The 13,036-nt window shown below is 39.5% G+C and overlaps 1 protein-coding gene across 2 annotated transcripts in view; it reads right to left on the reverse strand.

The window, feature by feature from the left end:
• The window catches only part of COL7A1 (collagen type VII alpha 1 chain), a 193,817-nt gene that overhangs the window by 111,498 nt on the left and 69,283 nt on the right, over window positions 1-13,036 (reverse strand). For both annotated transcript variants that reach the window (XM_063426212.1, XM_063426213.1), the window contains exons 10-16: window positions 11,508-11,657; window positions 10,822-10,941; window positions 7,742-7,888; window positions 6,041-6,157; window positions 5,806-5,958; window positions 3,874-3,996; window positions 2,327-2,473 (exon numbers count right to left, since the gene is read on the reverse strand). In XM_063426212.1, the coding sequence (XP_063282282.1) occupies window positions 2,327-2,473; window positions 3,874-3,996; window positions 5,806-5,958; window positions 6,041-6,157; window positions 7,742-7,888; window positions 10,822-10,941; window positions 11,508-11,657 (957 nt within the window). The remainder of the gene's footprint in view (window positions 1-2,326; window positions 2,474-3,873; window positions 3,997-5,805; window positions 5,959-6,040; window positions 6,158-7,741; window positions 7,889-10,821; window positions 10,942-11,507; window positions 11,658-13,036) is intronic.

The raw sequence follows: 13,036 nt of genomic DNA on the forward strand, positions 1-13,036 counted from the left end.
GTACAGGTCCCCCCCTCATTAATTTTTATTGGGGGGGGGAAGAGGTGACTAGGGGTTTGGGGACCCCTAGTCACCTAGGGGTGGGGGGACATTGTTTTTAGGGCCCCCACCTGCCGCTGAGGGGTGGGGGCCAGGGGGAGGACACTAGGTCCCCCCCTTATTACAATTTAGCGCCCCCACCCCCCCTTATTTTACTGTAGGGCCCCTACCCACCGCTCATGGGTGGGGGCCAGGGGGGAGGACATTAGGTCCCCCCCTTATTAGTATTTAGGGCCCCCACCCGCTGCTGAGGGGTGGGGGCCAGGGGGGAGGACACTAGGTCCCCCCTATTCCAATTTAGGGCCCCCACCTGCCGCTCAGGGGTGGGGGCCAGGCGGGAGGACATTAGGTCCCCCCCCTTATTTTACTGTAGGGCCCCCACCGACCGCTCGGGGTGGGGGCCAGGGGGGAGGACATTAGGTCCCCCTCCTTATTATTATTTAGGGCCCCCACCCACCGCTCAGGGGTGGGGGCCAGGGGGAGGACATTAGGTCCCCCCCCCTTATTAGTATTTAGGGCACCCACCCACTGCTCAGGGGTGGGGGCCAGGGGGGAGGACATTAGGTCCCCCCCTTATTAGTATTTAGGGCCCCCACCTGCTGCTGAGGGGTGGGGGCCAGGGGGAGGACACTAGGTCCCCCCTATTCCAATTTAGGGCCCCCACCTGCCACTCAGGGGTGGGGGCCAGGGGGGAGGACATTAGGTCCCCCCCCTTATTTTACTGTAGGGCCCCCACCGACCGCTCGGGGTGGGGGCCAGGGGGGAGGACATTAGGTCCCCCTCCTTATTATTATTTAGGGCCCCCACCCACCGCTCAGGGGTGGGGGCCAGGGGGAGGACATTAGGTCCCCCCCCTTATTAGTATTTAGGGCACCCACCCACTGCTCAGGGGTGGGGGCCAGGGGGGAGGACGTTAGGTCCCCTCCCTTATTTTACTGTAGGGCCCCCACCCACCGCTCAGGGGTGGGGCCAGGGGGGAGGACATTAGGTCCCCCCCTTATTCTGATTTAAGGCCCCCACCCACCGCTCAGGGGTGGGGGCCGGGGGGAGGCAATAGGTCCCCCCTTCAGGTTAGGAGAGGGAGGGGGACGTTTACTAGACATGCCCCTACTCGCGGTATAGCGAGTAGGGGCATAATTTACTAATACTAAGTAATCTTTACTTAGTATTAGTAAATTTGGCTGAAAGACCAATTCAGGTCTTTCAGCCTTTTAGTAGATAGCTCCCTAATACCGTGGGAATTAGGGAGTTATCTACTTATTAATTCCTGTCATTACACTGACTGGCCAAGTAACTTACATTTTATATGAATGTGTGTTACTTGATTGTTGTAAGTGTTGCAAATGCTTACAGCTGAATCATGTCTATGTTTGTATACTTTTTATTTAAAATTGTTTAAAATGTAACATTCTTCTTCTTTCACTGGGTAAGTATATTAGTACTTAGGCAATACTGTGCTTCGGAACTTCGGCACTTTGACACTTCGGCACTTCGGATATTCGGTAATTTCGGTAAGTACCCGAATGTCCGAATTGTCAGAAATTCGTCCGAATTCATATTCGGACCGAAACAAATTGCACATGTCTATTGTATACCCTTCCCTTATCATGAAGCTGTAGGGCATGGGATGAAACGTACAGGGCCAGAGGGGCAGATCACAGGCAAAGTCAAATTTATGGTGCTCAGCACACAGTGAATGGCAATGGCCCATCTAGTTGCTGTACTAATTGCAGTTCAGCTCTACAGTATATTAGGGATTTCAATAAATAATGCTGAACAGCAAAAATGACATATCTATGTGCGTTAAGTCCCAGTGGGGCGGTAACTCCCACATAACATTTAAATGTTTTGTATTTATATATTAGAGAGACACTATAGGCACCCAGACCACTTCAGCTAATTGAAGTTCTATGGGTACAGTGTCCCTAGTGCCCTTAGTGTTGCAATGTTAAAACATGCAGTTCCAGAGAAACTGCAATGTTTACAGTGCAGCACTAAGTCTGCCTCTAGTGGCTGTCTGCCAGAGGGAGGTGGGGTGCAGAGGGAGCTATAGTGCCAGGAATACAGCTTTATATTCCTGGCACTTATAGTATCCCTTTAATCAAAAGTCAATTTGAGCAACTCAGCAAAAATTATGTAAATTGGGAATTCAAAGTTAAATTCAAAAGTTAGGCCAAAACGTCTGAGTTAAACCAAGACAACTATGTTTTCATTTAGTTATTTTGCCTAAAATGTAAAATATTCATATAACTTATAACTTTGCTTGGTTTGGTATTTAAAACATTACCAGTTGTCACAGTGATGGGAACTGCCACTCCCTCATTCCTGCCAGCTAATGCAGATATCTGAACAGTGTATGTCACTTTCTCTTGAACATCATCAATTTCCAACGTTTCCTGGTTTCCAGGTACTCGTTGAGTACGTTCAAAGGATCCTGTTGGCAAAAAGACAGTTTTTATTTAAATAAACAAGTTATTTAATAATGTCCAAATGAATGCACAAAATATGCGTTTATTGTTGAATATACCCAAGAGTGTCTTATGATAACTTCATATAAATGTTCATTGTTAAAGACAAATTTTTTAATTTTAATATAAAATATTTTTTTTCTTCAATGACTGTTATTATGACTCAACTATATCTAGCTGTTATTGTGAGGAATTGTAAAATTACCTCAATGATACATTCTTAGATTTTAATATATTATACACAAAGACAACTTCCCAATGCATTTTTTCCCCAAGTTGTGTTTCAAAGCTGTTGTATACAGCAAACACAGACTCAAAGGAATACATGTTTAAAATGGAATGAGGCAAACATGTGATTGTTAAACTAATTTGCATTTGCCCACCCAGAATCCTTTGGGTAGTAACATCACTGCATATTTGTGATTTCTGTGGGAAAAGCAAGTCTTATAGCTTGACTGGTGTGCAGATTTTTGCTTAACATTGTATTGACTATCCACAGACTTTAGTTGGAAGAGGTTTTCAATCAAAAAATGTTTCCCACCATAACCTTTTTGGTGTATATATATATATATATATATTTTTTTTTTTTTTTGTGCAACATTTTTGTTATTGTGTCTCTAAATTAGCATCAATCAAGAATCCAGAGTAATCAGCTAATTTATGTTGATTAGTAAGGCAGCTCCTTCTTATTAGATCCATGTCTGTATAAAGAAATGAAATACTGATTCCACTGTGTCAGAAATGCCACTCGTTTTACAGATATATACTATAGCTTCTATTTAATTTGTTTGAATTTGCATCATAAATGATTCCATTATGTAAGAAAAAAAATTCAAATGATTTATTATCAACTCTATTAAAGTAGAATATACAATAAAATAAATAGAATAATTTTTGATGCTGATTCATACAAATTAAATCAAGCTCAATGTCCTGTATCATGGGCAGTTGGAGATCTCATTGCCACTTACAATTAGCACCTTAACGAGGCATCAAGTGGCTTAATTATCCCCTGTTGAAGCTGATAATTTATCTCTACATGTTTTCCATACTGCTCTTTGTCAGAGATGGCAAGGGCAGAACACCCCCCCTGGCAAAATCTCCAGCATTCCACAATACATAATATAGAATCACAAAAAAGTATAAACAAGCTAGATTAATGTGGAAACAATTCTCAAAAATTATGAGAATTTAAGCAGTGGAAAGAAAATATTTCTTCCTCTTAAGTTTATTTTGTAAAGGTGCAAACCCATGTATTGTGCCTCTTCAGTGTGTAAAAGTCAACTACCAGGATACAATATGTACTAAAGTTTTAAGTGTGCAGGTGTTTAGGGGCAGAAGGTGACATGCATGGAAGTGAGCTCACCATCAGCACTGCGGATTACAATTTTGTATTCTGTAGCTCCAGTTACTCTGGTCCAGGCCAAGCGGATTCTACTGCCCGTTGCTTCTAGATAACGGAAATTTGTCACGGGGCCAACTGATATGTCTATAAAAAGGAAATTATAATTGGAAACATAATTAAAACACAAGAATGCAGAGTTCACCCCCAAAGATGTTAGTCAAAATAGATATGGTGTTAGATTGTGTTTAAAAGGAAAAAAATATATAACGGCCCAGTGAAGGCCCTAAGGAGAGCGTAACAATGAAAAGGAGAGTATGTCCTACCTTTAATACTTCTAAGGATGAAAGAATAGTGGGTAAAAAATTAGTGTAGAGGGAGAATTACACTTATACAGCTGGTAAGGTATTTGTACAAACGAGCTAAGGTCCAACTAGACAGACACACAATGTGTTTAAAAAATCCAAATAATGTTGAAACCCCTAGCTCCACACACTCCCAGCGTGTATACTAGCTGCAGGAATCTATCCATGTGTTACCTCAGCACCGTGGACTAACAACTAATGCCTACTTGAACCAGTCTCCCTGCCTAAAACTAAATAAAAATAAACTAGTGCATACTAAATGTGGTAAAAGTAACCTCGCCACTGTTTTTTGTAGTGGCCTGTTTGCCAGCCTCCTACCCTGTGACTATGGTCACTGCTGTAGACCTGGCTAAAATACTTTAAACAGGCTCTGTTCGTGCAATTGGGACTATACGATTTGTTTACCGAACAGCCGCACGAACCGGAGACCACCCTGGAGCTTGTCAAGTTTAATTGATACATTGTTCCAATTTCCATTGCAGGGGTCTAAGTGTTAGTCCGGGTGGCCGCAATTCCTATGGACGACCACGAGGTGGCGGCCATCTGGTTCACATGGACCAAAACCGCGAATAGACTTCAGGGGGACTTAGACTTAGATATTGCTATATCACAATACTCCCCTGAGTATAATCACTTGCTCTTATAAGAGCTGTTCCTGCTACGCTTTCTGGACTAGGAGAGGTCTACCCACTGGAAGCTGGATCCTGGTCTTGGGTCCAGGGTGGGTGGCGGACGGTGAGACCCCAAGCAAGCTGTGGCGGTTTGTGGGGTCTACGGTGGTTAGGGTGTTCCAGTACAGTGCTTATGGTGCTCACCAGTACTAGAAAGCAGCGATTGACGGAGGTACCTGGTCGGGGTTCCAGGCGGTCGCTCACACTAAATTAAAGTGCTACCAAGGAAAGTGAAAAAAAAGAGAGCTTGACGAGCATTTCGGCATGTCAGCACGCCGTTGTCAGGAGCAGTGTTCCTAATGACAGCGTGCTGACACGCCGAAACACGCGTCGAGTTCTCTCTTTTTTGTTTTCACTTGGTAGCACTTTAATTTAGTATGCACTAGTTTATTTTTATTTACCTTCAAATCCTAGATGTGGTCATGGAGCTTGGAGTAACTTTAAGCCATTAGCAGGAGGTCAAGTTTGTGACCAAGTTCTAACATCCTCTCTGTATGTTGATAAGAGAAGGGTTACCCTGCATTGTTTTAATGCGAAATTTACATATCCACATTATAATTGTCAATATATCCAACCTAGGCATGAATAGACTGGGATTGCTGCTCTAACCCATCACCAGCACTCTCAACCAATCACTAACATCCAGATAAGATGAAATGAACATAGATTATGTGGAAGTGTAAATTCAGAATTATCAGTGCAGATGAGGAGGTGCTGGGAAGAGCACTGTTATTTGATAAATTGCTCTTAAACAGCTTGGAAAAGAAATGGGTGATGGATCTCAGAGACTATTTGCAACATACCTGATGCAGACTGAGCTGTAGTGGTTATGTTGCTTAGAGTAATGATGTTCTATCATTCCTGTGTTCTCAACAAAGCATGAATATATTGTTTTGGAATTCAGGAATTATTAATTTTACCTGTCAATGAGGTTGTTGCAGGTGTGGCCACCTCTCTTCCATCGTATAGGGTGTAAATTGTGATTTGATACTCAGTTCCTGGTCTCAGTCCAGTGATCCGATATGAGTTGGTGTTGGTGGGCAAATTTACTGTTTGAGGAGCTTTTGCACCAGCTAAAAAACAGACATACAGTTAGTTGTACGTACAAATCACTGCAGGGTTTTTATGTGTAAGGATAATACAAAGTATCTCTACCTCTGGATCGTCTCCATTCCAGCCTATAGCCATTGGCTTCTGGGATCACGTTCCAAATCACCTGAATGGATGTGGGGCTCTCTGCTATTGTCCTCAGTACCTGGAATATTGCTGACTCTAGTGAAGAAAGGAGCAGCCACATTTTTATTTTTACAAATCACAGATAAAACAGTAAATGGGGCACAACAACAAAGGTTACTTATCATTAAAGTTGTTAAATGTTAGCTTATTTTTGTTTTACCAACAATAGTTTCAATCTCTTGCTGTTTCTATTGCACTTTTCATAATAAAGCGGGGTCACTAAAACTTGGTGACTCACCTAGTGGGGACAACAGCTGAATGCAAGGCCCCCAGGAACACTGTACTCTAACTTCAAAAAGTAGCCTTATTCTAAAACAACTACTACTTAAAGGCTTCACTTAAATATGGTGTCTAGGCGATTTGCCAGGTTATCAGATTGAATGGAAAAAATCTGAAGGTAAATGGCCAGGTTCTACGGCGGAATCATGTATTTTTACAATGATTGGAGACAATTTTCAGAGTCTCTGAGTGACTAGACCAGGCATATGCAACCTTTGGCACTCCAGATGTTTTGGACGACACCTCCCATGATGCTTTGCCAGCATTATGGGTGTAAGAGCATTATGGGGCATGTAGTCCACAACATCTGGAGTGCCGAAGATTGCCTATCCCTTGACTAGTCACTTAGTGGTGGATAGGTTTTTGGGGTGAATGGATAGATTTTAAGATTTTTAGGATAATCAGATTTGCAAGGCATTATGATGCAAGGACATATTCTGACATTTAACGCTGACTTGGTAATATGCACAGTACCTAGGACTGAACGGTTTCACTGCTAGATGCAATAAATGATGATCTTTTAATACAGCCCCCAAAGTTCTCCATCTAAAATAAGTGTCAGAAACTGAATGTGTTAAGTTGAAGCTGCTGTGTTCAGGTTTATAAGAGAATGCCAGATCTCTGTCTGCATGCACTGTCCAGCTGCCATTGGATAATAATTGTAAATAAGTACTCCATGTGAAGAAAGTCAAAGTAACAAATATTCTATTTTTTCTCATCTGCACTTTGACCGTTAAAAACCAATATAACAAAACAAAAAAAAAAATCACACTACTACGATTAAAAGGGAATAAAAGTGCAATAAATGTCATTGTGCACAATAAAAAACTGCACAAAATAATATGATCAAACAACACACTTCTGTGTCTTTTTTTATATGCTGTCAGTCATGTGCAGACATTCCAATTTATTGGTTAATGTGTGCAGTTATGCTATTTATATAGTAAGTTACTATTGGCACTATACACATAAAAATAGTTACTACATACTTTTTCCACCTTATATTTGGGGCTGGATTTATAAGTGATCAGTAAGCAGAGTAGGCAGGGATGTCTAACGTGACAATACATTTACATTTTTCCGTTTAGCTGTATTTTTATATAACTTTTAATTTTGTTTCATAGTAAAAAGAATTTTGTATTTTTTTTATTTGTAGAGGAAGGAATCAAGATATATACATCCTGAATCACTTATGCTTTCTCCAAATCATGCAGCAAGCATCAGAGTAGGGGATTTGGGAGGAGGTACAAATTCTGCTTTATTCAATCATCCATTTATACTGTTTACATACCTGCTCAAAATAACCAAATCACAGGGACAATTGCGTCAATGCAGTAATACCTGTTTTAACTCTCGTCTGCGCAGCGGGCCCTTCTGTGGAACCATACAGGGCACTGACAGACACAATATATTCCGTATTGGGTTGAAGATTTTGCATTAAGTACGAGTTTATGTTTGCATCCACATCAAAATCCTTTGCTTCATCACCTATGGAGAAATCAAGACATCATTTCTAACTCACTGACATCTATAATGCCCATTAAAGGCAAGTATGTATGGGCTTAAAATGCCCTGAATTTCACTCAAAGTGCACAGAGATCTAGAACATTTTAACAACCTAATGGGACTAACCGAGGGGCAAACTTATTTTCAATGTTTTTATATTTTTTGTGCTTGGCTTTATCTTGTAACCATAAGCCTATGTCTTATCACTAACCCTCATAATGTCAATGAAAGGACTTATTCACTAAACATTATATTGTAAAGAAGACAAGGGTTAGGGCACATTTTATGCCACAAAAAGCAAACTAGAAAGTTCTCCAACTCATCCATTTTTCCAATTCGACTCTTTTGGTTTAGATTTTACAAGTCCATCAGCTCTCCACATACAATGTGGTTTAATGAATAGGTCCCACATGATACTTCCTGTAATACAATAATTGGGGAAATTATTTAAACAGCCGCGTTTCCACATTCCAGCTATCTATAATGATTAGTATAACGCCTGGTAAGTTATAGAGGACCCCAAAGGCTACCTGTCAGATTCTGCTTAAGATAAAATGCAAACATGCGTCAGCATGCCTTGACAATGTGAATATATATAGTTTTGGAGTTAAACGTAAAAAATTAATTTGAGCTACTTACCCAGTGCATTTAGAACCTACACAATGAAAACTGCATGTGCCCAGGTTAACCCTTTACAGTTTAGAATAATTTCTACTGCTAGACTCACCCTCGTATTTACCTCCCTGTTTTTTCTACCCTTGCTCCCATGTCAACTTTTTACAATGGCTCCCAAAATCATATATATCAGAGCAAAGTTAACAATGCATTGGCTGCTAATGTCACAGTGATTCACTTTTATATAGTGATTGCAATTTTATCAATATATTGTGCTAGCCAAACTGCTGAAAATGGAAAGCTAAAATTATATTTTTATTATACAGCTGATACTCGATAAATGTGAATATCGTGCAAAAGTTCATTTATTTCAGTAATGCAACGTAAAAGGGGAAACTAATATATGAGATAGACGCATTACATGTAAAGCAAGATAGTTCAAGCCGGGATTTCGTCATAAGTGCGATGATTATGGCTTACAGCTCATGAAAACCCCAAATCCACAATCTCGGTAAATTAGAATATTACATGCAATCAATAAAACAAGGAGTGTACATAGAACAGTATCGGACCTCTGAAAAGTATAAGCATGCATATGGACTCAGTACTTGGGCCCCTTTTGCAGCAATTACTGCCTCAATGCGGTGTGGCATGGAAGCTATCAGCTTTGTTCTATGTACACTCCTTGTTTTATTGATTGCATATATTAGTTTCCCCTTTTACGTTGCATTACTGAAATAAATGAACTTTTGCAAGATATTCAATTTTTTCGAGTATTACCTGTAATTGTTCAGAATTCAGTGTCCTTGGCATAGCTGTAAAGAGAGTGGAAATTGAATATAAAGGAATCATAAAACAATTTAAAAAATCAGAATGGTATTTGTAAGGAGTGTGATAATGCATTAATGTCAGAACATTTTAAGAAAATAGCATTGCTTCACTCAAACAAGGCTTTTGTTTTTTTAAATGGCATGGTAGAATGCAAATATTCCCTGATATTTTACTAACTCCTCCTTCCTCTTTCTGCTATTCATCAGCACTGTACAGATTTAGCCATGCAGGCTCAAGGCAGAGAACTCAATGAAGAAATGTGTTTCCAGTGAGGACCAACACAGGAGCAGCAGGGACGAAAAGAGCGCTATATTTAATAAATATCATTTTACAATGCAAAACAAAATCATACTATTATATATAGACTTTATTAGTAGTGAAGATATTAATAATGGGTAAATCAGTATTTTACAAGCCTGGACTCAATTTTTCGGTAGTATCTGACACCCTGTAATTTTCTTACAGAATAATCAGTAGGAGTCTGCCTATAATTAATTCAAACTATAAAATCTTTAAAAGCGTTAGTGGCGTACGGTTTACCATACCGCAAAAGGTTGTGTAAGGACTAACTTTTGTTGTTCTTTCATGTTTAATTTTAGTAATATCTGCATAATAAATCTGTTTGGATACATTTCAGGTTCTAAGCAAGCTAACTCGCTGTTCATGCCTGGTGGAGTATGCCCACACAATGGCTGGCAAAAGAACAGGCTGTTGCAAAAAGCGAATACACCTCGTTTATCAAACATACACTTGTATGTTATTGTTTTGTGGTACGATAATAGGCTGAAATTGTACCAAAAACAAATGAATTTTGCCCACAGCACTGAGCAGCTGTGTGATCAAAGCTACATTTTGATGAGGGAGAAATAGTTTGGGATCATACTCTAACAAGAGGCTTTAAACAGCCATGGCTTTACCTATTATGCACAGTCAGACTAATGGCTCAATGAGCATCATGGGAAATAGTAGGGTATCAATGCTCTGGAATCACTTTCAATGCTTTGAAAACTATTGTATCTATTTGACTGGCTGACAAGGGTGGGATAAATCTATCCATTTTAGGTAGCAATCTTGCAATCTTGCAGTAAGATCTGGTTTTATTTTATTTATCTTTTTATATTAATTATTAAGTGTTTTATTTTTATATATAAATATTAATGACAAATTTAGAAATTAATTTTATTTATTCAAAAAGTCAATTTGAACTTAGACTGTGTTTATCATTAGTGGCTTTTACAGTAAATTAAATTAAATAAACAAAATAAATAAATAAAAAGCCATCCTGTAAATTTCCCTTTTGGCATTAAATAATAATAATAAATGATGGAAGGATAAGTGTCACCCTTGCGTTTTGCACGGGGCACAAAGACCTAAAAATGGCACTGTGTACACAGAACCCAAATACTGTTGTTCCATACTCAAAATATGCATTGCCAAATCCATTTAATATTAGTATATGACCAACTCACCTGACTGAGACACCCAAGAGATTCGATAGCCTGTGGCACCTCTGACACTTCTCCATGTTGCTGTCATACTCTGCGACCTGACATTCTGCATGACCAAATCCTGAACCGCTTCCATGGGCCCTAATTACACAGGCATTCATTGAAAGAAATATCATTAGTTCAAAATAAATAGACTGAACTGTTTTTAAATAAATGCATCCCACTTTAAGTTGTAAATGTTTACAATTACTTACAAGCAATGCCATTGAAAAGCACTGGAGAAAGAAGCCATTTTGGTTTCCTATCTGACCTCAATTAGAGTATCCCTTTTACTGAAGAAAAAATAATAAATATACTATATGGGCTTGCATGAGATAGATAGATTTTTCGTAAATAGAAGTGATTGGCCTGTGTAAGCAGTGGGGATACATTCATTTCAGCAATTTTGCGAAGACTTGTATTTAAATATGTGTTGTTTTTATAGATAAAAGCGTAATATGTATGGGGATCCAAAATAGGAACAGGTCTTAAAGTTCACCTATAAGGGATTTTTTTTGTTATTGTTTTTCATTGTGGTTTTGTCTTTGTTAAACATTTACAAATTCATGAGTTAGCCATTTAAAGACTTTACCATTCATGATTCTCAACCAGTCGACACGTGAATCCTAAATAAGGCAATTTAAGTAAGGAAATAATATTAAACTTACGTGTGCGTCCTGAAATTGTGGTTGGGCTGCCAGCCTGTCTCTGGTATTGAGGGTATAGAGCGAGAACATAGTCTGTGTCAGGTATCAGGTCACTAAGGGTGTCTGACACTGCGCCAGCACCCAGTACTTTTTCTCCTGTCCTTCCATCACCTGGTTATTAATAAAATAAAATAAAAGATATCATTATCTCAGCAATAATTATGAAGGTGTGTTTCCATGACAGCAAATATAAAGTACTAACTCTACAAATCATCTACTACAGCATTTCTAGGGAGGATCGCGGATCTCTGAGCCTTGGGGCAAAGAATTCTTTACTGCTACAGAAACATTGCCACAACTGGGTGGGGTAGAGACAAAGACACATTTTGGCTCGGACACATGCCAGAACCTGAAAATAACAAGCGCAGTTATGTCCACATCTAAATTTGGAAAAATCACAGGTGTGGAGTTATACTTTATTTATAGAACATTAAACATAATTTAAAAAAGTTTTCATATGTTGTACGCCAGACTTAGGACTGAGTTCTGTTGCATTAGATGCAGTTAACCGTGGTCAATGAATATCAGTTCTCCCATTGACATCTCTGGTAAAGCTGCAAATAGCAGTGCTTTTTATATGTCTTTTAATGGAATACGGTCCTTAAAGGGACACTATAGTCACCAGAACAACTACAGCTTATTGCATTTGTTCTGGTGAGTAGAATCGTTACCTTTTAGCTTTTTGCTGTAAACCCTGTCTTTTCAGAGAAAATGCAATGTTTACATTACAGCCTAGTGATAACTTCACTGGCCACTGCTTAGATGGCTGTTAGAGATCCTTCCTGGGTCATGGCTGCCTAAAATGCATCCAAACATTCAGTACCTCCTCCCTCTGCATGCAGACACTGAACGTTCCTCATAGAGATGCATTGATTCAATTTATCTCTATGATTAGATGCTGATTGGCCAGGGCTGTGTTTGAATCATGCTGGCTCTGCCCTTGATCTGCCTCTTTGTCAGTCTCAGCCAATTCTATGGGGAAGCATTGTGATTGGATCAGGCTACCACTTCTGCAGTGGGCAGGTCTAAACGAAACAGGGACAAAGTAAGCAGCTGCAGACTTGAATACAAGTAAGATTTTACTATATTTAGGGAGGCATGAGGGGGACAGGGGAGCTAGATTGTGGTTTTATCCCTTTAGGGTCAGGAATACATGTTTGTGTTCCTGACCCTATAGTGCTCCTTTAAAGTGAACATGCCATAGAAATAAAAAGCTGCAAAATGGCGTACACTTAGCTAAATATGGCATCCTGTAATACTTATCAAGTGATTGCATGCTAGAGATTGTGCGTGTTTACGGACATCTATGTGTAACAGCACTAGTTTTCCAATTTCAAGTTGTTAAAAAAAAAAAATTTCAACAGTTTGGCTTGTGGAGCATATAAAATCATATAATTCTCTGCATACAGACAGACTGAAGACAGACTTTTAGAGTTAAATCACCACTATAGCAAACATGTCCTAGCGCTATAGTGTTCTACTAATGATTT

Source organism: Pelobates fuscus, chromosome 7 (assembly GCF_036172605.1).
Source record: "Pelobates fuscus isolate aPelFus1 chromosome 7, aPelFus1.pri, whole genome shotgun sequence".
NCBI classification, from domain to species: domain Eukaryota; kingdom Metazoa; phylum Chordata; class Amphibia; order Anura; family Pelobatidae; genus Pelobates; species Pelobates fuscus.